This window comes from Coccinella septempunctata, chromosome 1 (assembly GCF_907165205.1).
Source record: "Coccinella septempunctata chromosome 1, icCocSept1.1, whole genome shotgun sequence".
NCBI lineage: Eukaryota > Metazoa > Arthropoda > Insecta > Coleoptera > Coccinellidae > Coccinella > Coccinella septempunctata.
Window position 1 is genome coordinate 71,150,130 of NC_058189.1, and position 16,858 is coordinate 71,166,987.

General features: G+C 33.4%; 3 protein-coding genes across 6 annotated transcripts; 2 read left to right on the forward strand and 1 right to left on the reverse strand.

The window, feature by feature from the left end:
* Nucleotides 1-21: 21 nt before the first annotated feature.
* LOC123323022 lies at nt 22-13,193 on the forward strand. The gene is made up of 30 exons (XM_044911207.1): nt 22-231; nt 496-729; nt 781-882; nt 1,141-1,349; nt 1,454-1,676; nt 1,948-2,181; nt 2,235-2,440; nt 2,496-2,618; nt 3,104-3,286; nt 3,377-3,490; nt 3,546-3,732; nt 3,790-3,917; nt 3,979-4,301; nt 4,873-5,017; nt 5,078-5,169; nt 5,483-5,652; nt 5,740-5,968; nt 6,025-6,427; nt 6,565-6,754; nt 6,808-7,276; nt 7,331-7,821; nt 7,971-8,159; nt 8,429-8,615; nt 8,678-8,871; nt 9,275-9,438; nt 9,870-10,104; nt 10,159-10,284; nt 10,495-12,432; nt 12,577-12,918; nt 12,981-13,193. Exons 1-30 carry the CDS (start codon nt 157-159, stop codon nt 13,110-13,112), a joined length of 8,037 nt encoding a protein of 2,678 aa, XP_044767142.1. The 5' UTR covers nt 22-156; the 3' UTR covers nt 13,113-13,193.
* A 523-nt stretch (nt 13,194-13,716) lies between these two features.
* LOC123323023 (cytochrome c oxidase subunit 6B2-like) lies at nt 13,717-16,176 on the reverse strand. 4 transcript variants are annotated; one of them, XM_044911208.1, is made up of 3 exons: nt 16,011-16,176; nt 14,758-15,728; nt 13,843-14,037 (listed from the first exon to the last, which is right to left on the reverse strand). In XM_044911208.1, exon 2 carries the CDS (start codon nt 15,704-15,706, stop codon nt 14,786-14,788), a length of 921 nt encoding a protein of 306 aa, XP_044767143.1. In that variant the 5' UTR covers nt 15,707-15,728; nt 16,011-16,176; the 3' UTR covers nt 13,843-14,037; nt 14,758-14,785. The 4 variants fall into 4 exon arrangements, with proteins under 4 accessions (XP_044767144.1, XP_044767145.1, XP_044767146.1 ...); XM_044911209.1 differs by lacking the exon at nt 14,758-15,728 and having other exon boundaries at nt 13,717-14,037; nt 16,011-16,168; XM_044911210.1 differs by lacking the exon at nt 14,758-15,728 and having other exon boundaries at nt 13,717-14,037; nt 15,937-16,085.
* Nucleotides 16,177-16,379: 203 nt separating this feature from the next.
* On the forward strand, nt 16,380-16,858 carry LOC123314068 (huntingtin-interacting protein K). The gene has a single exon (XM_044899183.1). The coding sequence runs from the start codon at nt 16,455-16,457 to the stop codon at nt 16,824-16,826; it is 372 nt and encodes a 123-aa protein (XP_044755118.1). The 5' UTR covers nt 16,380-16,454; the 3' UTR covers nt 16,827-16,858.

Here is a 16,858-nt window from a genome sequence, read left to right on the forward strand (position 1 = left end):
TGTCAAAGAGGTTAATCTTTGGTTCTGTGAGCTGGGCAACCAAAACACAAATACAAAAACAAAATACAACAATACAACCACAACCACCAGCAGTCTCTGCAAGTCAGCAAACACCAACATTGTTTTTCTTATTGCCAACGGAATATTTAAATTAAAATGCTCAAAATTAGAGCTTTAAATAGGGATTCATTATCTGATGAGGATGCTCCTGTTCTCCGGAAGGAACTTCAGGTACTTTCCGGACAATAATTCGGCTTAGGATCCCGTCACTGGTTCTGATCACTTTTTTGAGAGATATATTTCTCACAAAAATTGATTAGTATTATTCTTAACCTTGTTAAAATTTGCAGAGATATAATTTTTAAGTATTTTAAGTAGTACAGAAAATATGGCACCATAATAAAATGAATTTACATTCTTCTACTCTACTGAAAAAGGAAGAAAATGGTATCCTTTGTACGGAATGTCTCATAACCTATTCTATTTCTATTTCAGGAAGAAATAGCATTAGAAATATATAATAATGCTTTACGTTTGGAAGGAACCAGAGAATTTGAAAAATCCAAGGAACTACTATTTAAATTAATAGAAAATAACATTCCACAACTAGAGAATCAAGGTGGTCTCCCGAAGTCTATGTGTACATTAAAGTTTGCTTGCTATCTGAATCTCGGACATATTTTTCATGAGGAGAAAAATAATGTTAAGGCATTGGAGTATTATTCTATTGTAAGAAATTCAATCATTTCAATGATCTTGATTTCATCTTTGTATTTTCAGGCTTCTGAATTAGATCAGGGAGATATTACTCTTTGGTACAAAATAGGAAAACTATCTATAGAGGAACATAGATTCAAACAATCAATTTATGCATTCTCTAAGGTATTGTCGACATAGTATTTAATAGGCAGATTTAGTAAAATGGATTAAGAATTTTTGGAAACAAAGAGAGAGTTTCTTGTTAAATTTTTTTCACATTATTTTTTGAATTTGCAGTATGATGTTTGGTATTTTTGGTACACTATTCCTTCAATTTTCAGAATTAAATGATCTAAACTTTTCATTACTGAACTTCAACAAATCTATCCGTTGCTGACGATAATTATTTTGAATTATTGTATGAAACATTGAATTTTTTAGGGTTTAGATTGTTATGATTCACATTGGCCATGTTTAGATGCAATAATACCCTTATTATTTGCTGTTAAAGATACAGTTAACTGCCTTTTTTACATTGGAAAAGCTTTGGAACTGGATCCAGAATATATGAAAGGATTAGTATTGAGGAAGAGAATCTATCAAGATAATCCTGCAACAAGAGAATATTATCAAGCATTAAATCCTGATTAGTAAGCTTCCCCTCCATATTTATGTCAACTGATAGTCGTAAACTTGTGTTTTATATTTATTCAGCAGTTTTCAATTGAATAATTGGTGATGAATTTGTTTTTAGTAAGTGGGAGCCACCTTTAGATGTGGAAATAAATGAGGGAGATGAAGAAAAATATTTGAACGAGGTACAGACAATCGCAGATATAATCAATGAAGCAGAAAAAAATTTGGAACCAAAACCTTTAAGAACTATACCTCTTCCTGAAGCATTAGAAAATTATTCATGGTTAGCTTTATCCAAATGTATCACCGTCCTGTATGAGTATCTTCATTCAAATGAAATGGTGAGTTAACTGAAAATGTAGAAAATAAACTTTTAAAGTTGGGTTTGTAAGGGAACATTTATGTTATGGCAGATGAATATCTAAGTTCCAAAGCAAGATTAAGTCATTGGTACATTGCTTTTTGCTTCTAATGGAGCAACATAGCCTGTTTGAATTGAAACTAAGAATTAAAAGAGTACGCCTTTTCGACAGCCAGTACTGTCCTAACATGTTTTTTTTTTAAAAAAAACATTTTGCTGATAAATGATATAATGGATCTTCTGTATTTTAGAGCTTCTTAACTTTTGTGGATCTTGATAAATGCATGAGTCAAACAGGTAGTACTCAAATATCCCATAAAAAAGAAGAAAATGAAAAAGAAACAGTGACTCCCATTGAAAATATCATGGAGATTGAAAATAATAATACTTTGGAAGGAAAAATAGATATTGACCCAGAATTTAAAAGGAGGCCTTCTCAAAACAGTGAAGAAAATGGTACTCCAATACAAACCGACAATGATGAAGTAATTTAAAATGAAAAACATTAATAAACATTAATCAAAAAGCTTATTTATAGGAACAACAGATGGAACAAGATAATGAGGATCAAGAAGAACGGAATGACAAGTCAAAAACAAAAAGTTATAAGAGAAAAAGAGATTTGCTCTCAGATTTGAGAGTCTGGGGATGGCACAGCAAGAGGAAAAATGTTAGGAAAACAAGACCTGATAAATTTTACACAGTGGAAGATTGTTTAAATCAAATATTACCAACTGATTTATTGTGAGGCTTGATCAGAAAAATGTATGAGTGAAAATAAAGTAATTTTTTTTTGTAGAAGAAATAAAATAGTTGATACATATCTGCAAGATGAATCCATGAATGCTGCTGATAGCAAATATGACTTCCTTGAGGATAAGCATACTGATACGAATTTACTTCAAGATGCTGCTCTTACAAAGTAACTATTTCTATGAATTATAATCATTATCTGAACTACATATAAAGGGGTGATTCACCAAGATGGCCTACGTTTATGAGGAGGTTTTTATTTTGAATATTTCTATTATTGTGGTGTTTATGAGAAGATCATCAAGATGGACAAATGGAATTGATCAAAACTCAAGATTTTAAATCTAATTACAACCTATATTTTTTACTATTTCAATTGTTTCAAATAGTTTAAACATCTAATAGACCATGGCGGTGAATTACCCTGTATACATATAGGATTTTATGACATCATATTTGATCTTATTTCTAATGCTATCATTACATTTCATTACACAGGAAATAGTTTTGAGAGCATCAAAAATAAAATCTGGTTGAATACTTATGGTGCCAATTAAAAATCAATTATTCAGTGTATTGTATAACCCAATTCATTGTAGATAATAAGTTTATTAGTTGAAGAAGCCGGCATTATTGATAAGGAACGGTTTTTAGCGAAACGTACTTTGGAACAAATAAGGAAAAAGAGGATATACTCAAGCTTTGGAATAAAGTAAAGGAAGATTGTGATATAACCATCCTAGTAAAAGAATACGTGATTGAATTATCAAAACTATGGAATATAAAATGGCCAGAAACACTGATTACCCATTATATATTCATTCATGAGAAATATAGGTTGGTAGTACCATAAAATACGGAAATTGGTTGATAGAATATTATTTGGTTTATATTAGATTTCACTTTGAGTATAAAAATGTTTTTCAGTCAGTTTTATCAACTATCTAATATTTATGATGCAGAAAACAAATTTGATGATATCAAGAAGGAAGCATTGTCAAATCTTCTTTATGCTGAACTTGTTTTATTTAGGGGCACGCGGTAAGTTGAACATTTTCATTTTTATTCATCAGATAATGACTGATTAAATCACTAGAAATGAAGAAAATGAAAGGTTCTTACATATTGGACAAATTCAGTTTGTTGAGGCTGCAGTGGCACTTTGGGAAAAAAATTGGGAGGATGAAGATTATATATCAATATTTTTGAGAATTATTTGGTTAAGAGCATATGTTTCACGCAAAGAGAAGAATTATGATACGGCTGTTAGATACTTAGAATTGGTAATAGGGTAGATTGACATTGTCGGATTAGGAATCTTTAATGGAAATTTTTTTCAGATGATGGAGAAAATATCAGAAGAAGAAAATAAAAATGGGGAAAAATTTTCCCTATTCCTTCCAAATTCAAGTAAATGTGGTAATATAACAAGTGATGGAGTTGAAAAAATTTTGAAACACTTGCATATGTAAGTTCTATCTAATATTATTGTTTTCTAATATTCTGTTCAAATTGTGAAATTCATTCAGGATCAAATCTGTGTCATGTTTGGAAGAACTTTTCGATCAAGCAAAATATAACGAAGTGGCTGAAATTGTGGTGTCAACATTTGAATCAGATTCTGGCTACCCAACTGTGGGAAAAATTGGTCGCCCCACCCAATTGGGAATGCTCCTTCATTCCTTCTGGTTTACAGATTTTGATAAATGTTTTCTTTGGTGTGAAGAATGTTTGTTTGAGTCTTATCCACACTACACTAAGCCTGGTCCAAATAGGCCACAGTGGGAAGCCATTGTTGAGAAATGTCTACTTATGATGCTTGAAATCATAAAGAATAAATCGAGGAATATTGGTAAGTAGATTTTGCAAGTACTCAAAAAACGGATATATATTTTATGAATGAGCATTTAAAATTTGAAAGCCAATCTTTTGCCGCATTCTCTGAGCTCCGTACTGTCGCCACGGCATTATCCCTTTCTTGCAAATAAAGTGTAGTCGGCAGCTCTTTGCTGTAGTTGATTTTATTTAACTGCCTACAAAGATCGCAATCCTGCGACAGAAAAGTGGGTGGTCGGGAGGAATCACGAAGACGCACGCGCTGAACCCTTTCCCTGATCTCACACCTCAAGGAACACGATGGTGGATTCTGGAGAATGCGAATAATCGAAAATCGCATTCTTTCGTGCTTGGTTTTCTTGTTGTGCTCCAGAAATTGAGCTACGTATGTAAAAAGTTCATGAAACCTCCGTGTGAGGTACGCCCTCTTTTCAACCACAAACCGGCTACTGAGAGATAAGCTGACTATCTTACTGTTGCATGTCCCCACTATGACTATGATATAATTTGTACTTACGTCATTGTTCATCTGTTATATTCCCGTGTCAGGGGGCGCTTGGTTTAGTCAATATTTTAATTATTTTCAGTTGATGTTTTGCCTGATGATAAGAAGGCTAGATTAACAGAAACCTTAGCAAGAATTATCTGCAAGCAAATATACACTGAAAATAGTGTGAAAATTCCTTTAAACACTGTAGCACCCTGGCTAATACTTCATCATTTACTTGTCAAGTGAGTAAAACAAGCTTACAAGTGTTCTGGATTAATATCAACTTCTTTACTCTATTACAGATATGAACAAAAAAACAAACCTGAAGAAGAGTTTGTAGAAAATGCAGTGCCTGCCTCACTCTCAATTTTATTCTCAGCCCATGAGTTCTTAGGTAAGTATTTAATTAGAGAGAGAGAGAGAACAAGTTTATTTTAATGGCCATCGACCTGAGGTCCTTCAGCCCATATTTAATTAATCTTGAAGGTGAAATCTAGACCTTTAAGCTTGATTACTATTATCGCCTATATGTAGCCTCAAAAGAACAATTTTTGATAGACCAGAATAAGTATACACAATCAAAATGCTCATTGCAGTAAAAGTATTGTATTCAAAATAAAATATCTTACAATAATTGTTTTCCAATATTTCGAATTTGTATACATCGAATGAAAAAAATTCATATTTTGGTTATTTATGAAAAATAGGTCCAAAAAGTTGGTGCTTAACCAGCCATGGTGAATTGTTACATTACATATTGGATATCTTGCTGGATAGAGAAGATGCCTACAAATACGAGAAATTGAGAGAAAAACTTGATATTCAAATTGAGCAAGCTTTGTTCTGTTTATATCAACATCCCAGCAAGAAAAATAAAGTGAGTTGGTTTTAATCCCGAAAGTAAATTACACGATTCCGGACTATTTGTATTATTGTTTCATTTTGTGGAATTTTTGTCTTTCAGATATCCCGACATTTGGCGGATCACAATGTGGACCCACTACCCCTAACTTGGGAAAAATCATTTCAACTATATGAATTTTATGCTCCTGAAGTTTTACCTGAATTTAATTCTTTCAAAAATGCTTCAATAACTGTGGACTTGGAACAGCTACTACTGAGAATAACCGCATTAGTAACACCTGAATGCAATCCGTCTATTTCAGTCCCAAAAATAAATGAGTATCTACGAGGTAAGAATTTGAATTCAAAGAAAGGGCAAAATGGATGTTATTTCAAAGATTTCCAGGTCACTCGAATGAAATTCCAGACCCTATAGAATTTCCTTACAGAATCCAGGCAATTTATTATCTATTAGGGGATTATTATTTCAAATTGAAGGATTTTGTGAGATGCGTGGACTTTTTCTTGATGGATCTTGCAATAAATCCAAAAAGAGTCGACTCCTGGGCTTGTTTAGCTTTGAGTTATCTAAATCAGTTGGAAATTAAATTAAATTTCTGCAAGAAAATGAAGAGTGAAGAGGAATTTTTAGAGATAGCCAAGTATGCCCAAGTGGCTTTCACAACTGCTTTAAACTTGTCCCCTGAAAATATCACATTGTGGATTGAATTTGCTAGTTTTGAATATATGGCTCATTCATTCTGCTCCAGGTATTTGGGGCATGAATCCGAAAATATGAGTATGGAAAAGTGAGTTTATCATAGATGATTTCAAAATTTTCAAGTGTTCAACTCATAAAATCATGCATCTTAGATAAGAAATCTTAATCTTTTCTTATTCCTTGTTATTTCATCAATTTAGGTTGATCATTTTATGTTTCTTTAAGGTTTACTCATCTGGAAGATAGGAAAAACGCTTTTCTTGAGAGTTCAAGACAAAGTTTTGAAAAAGCTATTGCCCTTTACGATACAGAAGGTAGCGAACCTGATGAAAGATGGCTTCACTATTATATTCTTGGCAAAATTGCAGAAAAAAAACAATCAGAACCAAATGAATATCTGGGATATTATATAACGGTAAATACAAAATCAACTTGATGCGGTTGTGAATTTTATCAGCATTTTTTCAGGCAAGCCAGTTGCTGCATGAAAATAACGCGACTTATCCAGAAAAGATAGCATATAATTCCCCACAACATTTGTCAGTAGAAGCTCTTGAATTACATTATAGAATGAATGCATCAATTCTAAAATATTTAGAATTGCATGAAGGAAAAGAAATCACTCATTCTATTGGTGCTTTGTTTAAGAAAAGTCTTGATGCATTGCCAATAAATCGTAAATTAGTTGCTCAAAAAGCTCAGAAAAAAATCAGAAAATCAATTGAGAGTAACAACAGACTGAAGAAATTAGAAGAAAGTGAAAATAAAGGGGAAGAAAAAGAAGTTACATCTACAAAAACAAGTGTGGATGAATGTATTGAGAAAGACGCTGAAAAGGAAAACTTGGATAATTTGCAAAGTATCAATCTATCGGTAGATAAGAAAAATTCAGATATTGAAGAAAGTGTTGGCATCAAAAGGAAGAGAGATGATAATGGTAACATCTACTTTTGAAATTGTATCTGTAATTAATGCGATTTTTTTCTTTTAGATGAAGAAGAATTAGATGCGAATCCACCGAATCCCCCAACACCTCAATTAAAAGAAATGGCTGAAACTTCAGAACAGAATGAAGAGAAAAAAGAGGAAAAGGAAGTGAGAGTAGTAGATGAAGTCATTCTCTTGGACTCTGAGTATGATGTCATTTTGATTCTCAGTTCCGATGATGAAGAAGGCAATAATACTAAACGTGATAAAAATGAGGGCGATGCAAAGTTGGAAGATTCGAAAGACGCCAAGATATCTCAGGTCAAATCAGATGGTGAGACTGATAAACTTTTAAACACTGAAGGGTCATCTGTAGACAAAAATTCTACTGGGAGTAAGCAAACCTCTGAGCCCTTAAAAACAAATAAAGAAGATGTTGGCAATACTGAAACAAAGAATTCTTCAATGCAGATTCAGAATGATGAAAGTACAATAATAAATACAACGCCTCATAACATTTCAGATCAAATTGCTAGTGGAATGGATGTTCAACTGGTAGGTTTTTATCAAATCATATTCTAACTTTCAGTGCATGGTGGCTAATAGCCAATAGGAAGAAAGTTTTTCCAACAATTTATGAAGATTATTATTTCAACTACTTCATCTCATGATTGAGTTGAATAGTTATTCTTATGTTTATACAGATTCTGGATAAAATGATGCAGGAAACTATGGAGATAACAGCACAACAACCAATGGAAATTGATTCCGACACAACGGGCCAAGATAAAAGCTTAGAAACCCTTGATTCAATTAAATTACAAGAACAGAATAAGGAACTTGAAAATAATAAACTTTGCATTGTCAAGGAAGAAGATGCTGAAGAAAATAAAGTAAGTGGGTGTAGAATATTATTCCTTTATTAGGTAATAAACAATATTGCTCGTTTTCACTAAATACAATGACTTTTTCTTCAGACCAAAACCATTGTTATTTTCAAGTTAACGTCGGATTATTCTGCCTTAAAGTTTTATAAATACATATTATTGTATACAAGCTGAACCTCACGGTTTTATCTGCGTAATTGTTATTGGATTTAATGAATTTAGAAAATGAGTGCTAGTTAGCTGAGCCTGTATAAGCTGCTTCTCCATAATTTCAGAAATCTACTGAAGAATCTAGTTCATCAGGGAGTAGCAGTAGTTCATCTGACTCATCGTCTACATCAGATTCTGATAGTGACGATGATGATACAAGTTCAACTACTTCATCTTCATCCTCTGATGAGTCTTCTGGTGAAAATTTATCCAAAAATGACATCACCCACCTTGTGGATCGGTGCATAAAGGGTAATTCATTTTTTTTCAAGCAAAAATTAAACAATGTCGATGAATATCTAATTTTTTTCAAGGCTTGGAATTATGTATAATTCGTTTGCCAAAGAATTATAAAGCTGTGTATCGGCTTGTTCATTTATTTTTTCATTATAAGGAGAAGAAAGATTTGAACAAATGCAAACAACTGTTACTTGGAGAATATAAGTGTTATGAAAATAGCGCCATTATTGGATTATTTTCTGATAGGAAAAATAATAATTTTTTCAATGTAAGTACTACTCCAAAATTATTCATTTGCTATAAATAAATATCACATTAAATTTCGTTTTTCAAGATTCTACTTCAATTAATATAAGTATCAAAACTCATTACATTTTCCTCTCTATTGAGATGTAATGTTCTCGTAAATAATAATGAAAAACTGTAGAAACTGAATTACATGATGTTCACTAAGAAGAGCATTTACGGCAACATGTATTACGCTATTGTAATAGTTTCTTCAGGTAGTTAAAGGTAATACCAGCAAACTCGTCATAAATAGTGAATATCGTGTTATTCTGTTTCTCCAGTTCAATTATAGATTGTCATCAAGAATGAACCACATCAGTTCAATAATAATGAAGAAATATGGACATACTTATTTGGAAAATGTTAAATAGTTTTGTTTTCAGGGAATTTGGAGAATACCATCCAGTGAAATAGACAGGCCAGGTTCTTTGTCTGCTCATATGATCAGATGCGTTACAATACTGCTGCAAATATTGAGAACTACTGGCGATTTTAAAATCCTCCTGGATATGCATTTTCAATTGAAAAAAAATCCGGATCCTGATAAGTGAGTACCAAAATTTAATTTTGTTATAATTTTCCCCGATACTAATCTACAAAACGGGTCATGTGACAAAACCATCGGAGGCTGTCAAATTATTTGTTGGTAAGATATGTAAATTGATAGATGATACCTCACGTATTTATGTACATCACAACAGCAAGGAAGAGTACAATAGACCATCATTTCTTGTTGCAAATTTTTAAATGAAAACATTTGCTGCTATCAGAGTCTAAGTAAGTATGTTGAATGAATTTAAAACAATTATAATTCTGGGATATGATCCACTCCACTTATAAATATTAATTCTGAATAAATAAAGCAATAACTGAAGTTTAAATGAACTTTTGAAGCGGAGGCACATTCTTACTAATATTTCTGTCATAGAATATTTCAATTGGACACTAAAATATGAAATCATTTGTTCTAATTTACAGAATTTACATCAAAGATGTTGAAAGGCTGCAATTTTCTGAGCAAGCGATTTCCTTAAGTATTCAAATCTTACGTGAGAGTATCCAAAATGCAGAAAAACAGAATACCACAACTATCAAGAAATTACTACAAGATATCTATAAAATATACTTGAGGATACAAAAATATGCCCCAGAGAAAGAAATGATGTTTGGAAATATGTTGGTTGATCTTTACAAAATGTTCATCAAAGAGAAAGTAATAAGCCCATCATAACAAAATCCAGAATGCTAATTTTTTTGTTGTTGTTAGATTCCTGATAGCGTAAATGTGTTGGAGTTGGTTACGAAATTCTGTCAACAGATGAAAATCACCGAGAAACAACAAAATTTGCTGACCTCACAAAATATGGCACTTCAAAATCCCCATTCAGTAATGGTAACTAACACATATTTTTACTATTTTTAAAAAAAGCCGCTTTGAGTAGAGCTTGAGAAACAGCAGTAAAATATTGTTGAGTTCGTTATTTAATCTATAATTTAAATTTAAACTATTAGTCGTCATTTTATTAGGTGTTCAAGCTCTAAAACAAAACACATACATATAAGTTCCTTTATTTATAATATAAACATAATGAATTTGTTCAAGGGTCCTGTTTTACCAAGTCCTTCTAATGTGAATCCAAGCAGTTCATCTTTGAAACGTCCCTCTGGAATCGGCCGACCTAGAGGACGTCCCCCTCTGCCGAAAGTTCCCAATCAAATGAAACCACCAAGAAATAAAACACCATCTTGGAAAAAATTGGGAGAAGAACTTCCAAACTCTCAAGATTATTTATTACATTACAAGGAAGAACTGATGAAACAATACAGTCAAAACTTGAGCTTCTTACAAAATGCTCAGTTTGCTCAGTTGTACTCCAATTCCTTCCTGGCAAGCTACATGCAAACACAACAGACCAATATGCTGAGTACGAATTTTTTGCAGCAACTTTCATCCTTAGGTATGACAGCAGGATCATCATTGGATCCCTTACGAATGAATTTATCTCAAAAGCAAACTGAAGAAATGGTAGAAATGCTAAAAAACATGTCAAACTTATACAAGAACCAACTCAACCCAAAAAAAAGTAGGTCATCAAATAGCTCAACTGACTCTCCAATTGCAACAACGAGCAAGCAAGTGGATCCTTTTATTTCAGCTTCTAAGAAAAGTGAACAATCAGTAAAAAAACTGAAATTCTCTATGGACCAGACAGATTTGATTTTATCCAATCAATCAAGTAGGGTAGAATCGCCTTCAAAGAAACTGAAATGCCAGCCTCAAGTAGATTCAAACAGAAAAACTGATATGAGTCAATTGAAAAAAACAGACACTGCACCTTCAATAAGTATTGTACCGGTTACAAAAGAAAAAAACATCAGTGGGTCTTGTGTTTCTAGTATTTCTATAATACCTAAGGGTGATCCACAATCGAAAGCAGAGAGTGGAGAAATCATCAAAACTTCAATATGCAGTAATGCTATGAACTTGGAACAACAGAAAATGACAATAACACCATCAGTATCAATAGAAACTGCCGTGAAGAAAGCAGTCTTGGAAAACTCAAAACCTCAGTCTCCTTTGAATATCATGCCTCCTCCTAGTCCATTGATGCATTCATCGATTTCAAATTTTGATAATGATGGTTCAATTTCCAAACAACCATCTCCTCGAAAATCATCTCCAATTGGAATGAAAGAATCCAGTCAGATCTGTAAATTGAAAAACATCGAAGCTACCATAAGTAAAGTTCCCCATGTGGAGTCCTTCAAGAAACTTGGAAAAGATAGAATAGCATCGCCGAGCAATACGCAGATGCCTAATTTCGCCCATGAAGCGGGATTGCTTAAATTTCCTCCCAGTTTGAGTATGACACCTATTAACACACATCTAAATCCTGCGTCTGAATTTCAGCAATCTATTTCGCTTCACAAGACGCCATCGATCCGCACAACAGAGACATACCTACCTAAGCTTCCATCCAGTATAACCTTGACGCCATCCCAACCGAAATCGACGTCTGCCAGTAAAAACACTTGCTTAGAAATACATAAAAAAGCTTACGAAACTCCCGTTGCTACAAAAGATCTGCAAAAGCATGTTAATTCGTCTACTTGCTCCAAGTCTGCATATTCCAATAAACAGATTTCCAACATACCAAATATAATCGATTTACAAGTAACCAAATCGTATTCAGCCGACCATTCGAAATCGAAAGGTACGTCTCAAGTGAAAAAGGCCGACCCTGGCGCATTGGCGCTTCCCTTCAATGTGGATTCAATGCTTCAGCCTTCTTTAAAAACAAAGCCAACTTCTTCTCCTCTGTCGTACGGTTTTCCGCAACATTTGACTTCGCACGTGGCGCATACTAGCGTTATTACGAGTACCAGTATGTCTGGATCGACCTTGGATTGCAATATTTCTTCTCTATTCACACAACCAAACCCGATGCCAATCGACAACAGGTGTCTTCTAAAGTCTTCTCAAAGTTTTTCTAAAAAATCCAGTACCATTACAAGGACAACCACACCAGATTCATACAAGGTAAAATATGATAAATTTTTTTCTGAAAGTGTTATGGAAAAACCATAATATGTGACCGCTATTGACTCTGTCTAACAGAAAGTAATCACAACAATAATATTGCTTATATCTATAAATATATAAATTTTTTTGAACTAATGATAGGTTGATGACCAACGCTCTTACGACAAACTGAGCAGCATATATACATCGACAAGACAAGACATGACCATCTCAAAAACCCCAAAAGGATCTACGTCTGTTATAACTTCAATCAATAAGGCATCTACACCATTGACTTACGTTTCCCCACAAATAAGTCCAGGGAAAACGCTGCAGGAAAAATTGGCAGATAAGAAGAGGGAACAAGCTAGTAAACATCTTTTTGAACAAATGGGACATAAAAAACCGGTTATAACGCAAACCAACAAAGCAGAATTCAATAATCCACATTCGGTTTCAAAAATTTTGTCAAGATCTACCACTTCTGAACCATCTGCTTCTAAGGTATGGTTAATTAACAAAATGTCCTGTTTGAATGCGAGTCTAATAGAAATTTTTATTTTCAGATTGTTCATTCAAATACTCATTCTATTTTACCTTCCAATCATCCCACACATGGTTATTCCAGAAGTTCTGAAAAGACCTCATCGCCTAGAAGAAAATCATCATCTGATGAATCTGTGATATTCTTGGACTAGAACATATTGTATACCTACTGTATTACAGTCAGACACATCATGATAAAACTTATTATTAACTCAATATAATTTACCAATTAAGCTGTATACCTATATACCAAGTATGTTTTGAAAACCTTGTTCAATATCAAAATTCTCAATTCTGTTTCAATATTTCTCATAGGAACAGCATGAAAACATATATAAATAGTTTTTCTTGAGAATCACTATGGAATTTATTCCTCTCCCAACATCTGAAACGCTTAGAATAAAAATGGTCTTTAGAAAATGCTTCTATGTCAAGAATTTTATAATAGGCTTGTTCGTAAATAGAATGGTTTGAAACAGTTGTGAACTGTACAGAGCAAGCGAAAATCCATTACGCTCGCCGGAAATCCGTTGCAAACCAGCCCGATGCGTCTCTAGTGGACGCAGTTAGGAGACGGATTTATCCATTGCGATGCGACTCAACCCGACCCGGCTCGCCTAGTGGACGCGTATCTTAACATCATTAGAATGAGCAGCTTCTCTAGGAGCATCCATATGGATGTAGAAGAAAGACTTGTTAACTTTTGCTTTGTGTGAACCCATAATAATTTATTCAATCTATATGAAACACTGATTATTCACAGTTTAAGCGATTTATTAACTTACTTTTTACATTTTAAGAAACTACAGAGCTAAGTCATTAATGAAAAATTTATATGTTTCCTGGAAAAGTACCCTCTTCACGTTGGGCATCCCATTTTTCAATCCAGTTGTTGGGACACATTGAATGGAAAACCCTGTTGAAATACTGACAGGGCTCATAGTTCTCTCCCCTTATCTTTTGGCATCGATAAAAGTCCAAGTAGCTTTGGTAACAATAGCGAGTTTGATTAGTATTGGGAAACCTTGGATCAAAAGGGGCTGTTTTGAGTACTACTTCTTGTTCTGGCATTGTAACCTAAAAATATTTCAATGCATATCTTGTAGCCGCAATTTTTCAATTATTTTCTGGCAACATTCCCTTAAATTTTTGTCTCTTAAGCAGCAAGTTTGATTGAAATTTTTAGACCGCAATCGTACAGAATTTCAATGATCACCAAGATGTCTTGAATAATATACGCATGTACATTGTAATGACCCTTTTCTGTTTCCGAGAATATCTTCAACTAATATGCATAGAAGTATTACTTATGAGCATCGCATTTTAGAATATGACCAACATAAAAATGCATTTTCATGAACCTTAATATAAATATAAGACTCTTCTCAAAGGGTAACAATTTCTTTGTCAACCAGTAAAGTCAAACAGAAATTAAGCACTAATGTAAAAGTACTGCATTATATATACATAGCTACTTAGAAACTTGATGGAATGAATATCAAAGGTTATTTCGATAGACCTTACTTGATAATGAACCTAAAAAAATCACATTTTCCTCAAGTTCTATATACATTTTTGTTACAATCTTCAATAAGTAAATTGGAAAGGAAAGAATGAAAAGTAAAACTAAATGAAAAATATCATTTCGTTAAAGTAATAATATCCAAATGATTGTGTGAGATTTCTCAAATGTCTTAATACATATGAAGTACATATATTTGTTGGAAAATAACAAAGTTCATAAAATTCTTGACCATATAGCCATGAAAATGATAACGATAAAGATAAAACTTTTACCTTTCAAAAATCAGTATTTAACTTTTTACTACTTCACTAATAGTCTTGTTTTAGAGTCGTCATCACAACAAGCTTCTTTATATTTCTTTACTTCTTTCATATAAACTGACCATGGGTCATGAACATTTTCTTCACTATCTTGAGGTTTACTTTTCTGTACCATTCCTGTTTTAAGAACTCTTCCACCCCTTCTTTTTCCAAATGCAGGCAATAATTTCTGTTTTTCAGCTTCTGCCTTCTGTGTTTCTTCCTGGGCTCTCTTTTCTTCTTGCATTTTTTTAAACATCTCTAGAAAAGATCCATCATTTTTAAAGGCATTGTCCTTAACAGGTTCAGTTTCTTCTTCTTCTTCTTCCACTTTTAGCTCAACTGATTCATAATTATTATCTACTGTTGGTTTTTCCTCATAATCAGATTGTTCCTTACTACTTCTTCTATTCCTACTAGTTCTATAAGACCTATATGATTTAGATCTACTTCTAGACCTAGATCTGGACACCCTCGAACGAGAGGAATATCTAGATCGGGATGAGTGTCTAGGACGAGAATGATTTCTTGAACGAGAATGATGTCTTGATCTCTTATCTTTTTCTCTCCGATACTTCACTCTACTCCTAGACTTGGATCTACTTTTGGATCTACTATATTTTCTTCTTCGACGAGATCTTGATCTAGATCTACGGGAACGGTACTTTGATTTACTTCTGCTCCTAGACCTAGAGCGCCGACGTTTTTCACATCTCTCATGAGATTTACTTCTGGATCCTCTCTTTGTTCGCCCGGACTTCTTCTCGTACTCCAGGTAATGAGGATTTTTAACATATGGGTCAATACTATCTATTGCTCTAGGGGAAGCCTTTTCCATTTTACAATTTGCTGAAATTGTCTGATCATCTTCAGTTCCAGGTGGCGGAGGAATATCCCATATTCCAGATGATGAGGCATTCATCTTTTAAAAGCTTTGTTGAAACCTACAAGAGAACTTGCAGGTATAGTTAAACGCATCTATATATCACAAACATTCTTGAAAACTGTCTAGGAAAATGAATCAACTTGCGCGTTTCAATCAATACATTGCTGTTATCAGAATATATTATTCTGGGATAGTGATGAGATGTTAGGTAATCAGTGGATAAGGGAACGTTGCCATTTTGTAATGAAAAAATAATCATTACTAACAACCGATTTCTTGAAAATAATATGGAAGAGAAAAGCACAATAGAATTTAACGAATGGCGAACTTGATAAAATACCTTCGAAGTATGTATTCCAAGTCTCAATAAAATGATTGACAAAATGGCCTCCACCTACTCGGTCCACTTATCACCACATTGACAAATGCCACAAATCACCAAATAGCAAATTCCACAGAACATCAAATCGAAGATGATCATCCTGACAGAACACAGAACAACAAAATCTACTCCATGGGCATTTCAGAAACTTCCTCGGGTTGACACTATCCCGAATTTTAGCGCTGTAACCACTGTGAATGAGCCGCAAGGTACCAGAAAAAACTTATCTGCTCTATGGTGCAAAAGATTAACCTCTTTAAAAATACTCTAATTCTGTGTTTTATACTTATAATATAATAATATTTTACTCTGTAATCTGTGCTTATAATAAATATTTTAGGAAAGACAACGTATATCTTGAATTGAAGTATTTAACTGAAATCAAATCGAAAAATAAAAAGAATGGCGAAAGAAGAAAATATAAATGGTAATGCTGACGGTGAGGATACTGTTGAAGAAAAATCTCAAAAAGAAAAAAAAACAGCAAAATATGATAGTGGTGCAGCAGACTTGGAGAAAGTAACAGATTATGCCGAAGAAAAAGAGATTTCCTCGCAAGATGTAGCTAATGCAATAACTGCTATTGGAGATCGAAGAAACAAGGAAGCTCTTGAGAAACAAGCTCGAGAAAAGGAACTTTTGAAGGTTTCAATCAAAAAAGAAGATGTAGACCTCATAGTGAATGAAATGGAAATTTCAAGAACTAAGGCAGAAAGATTTTTGAGAGAATACCATGGTAATGTAGTAGATGCCCTAGTTGCTCTAACAAATTGAAATATTATAGTCAATAAAATGTAAACTCTCAA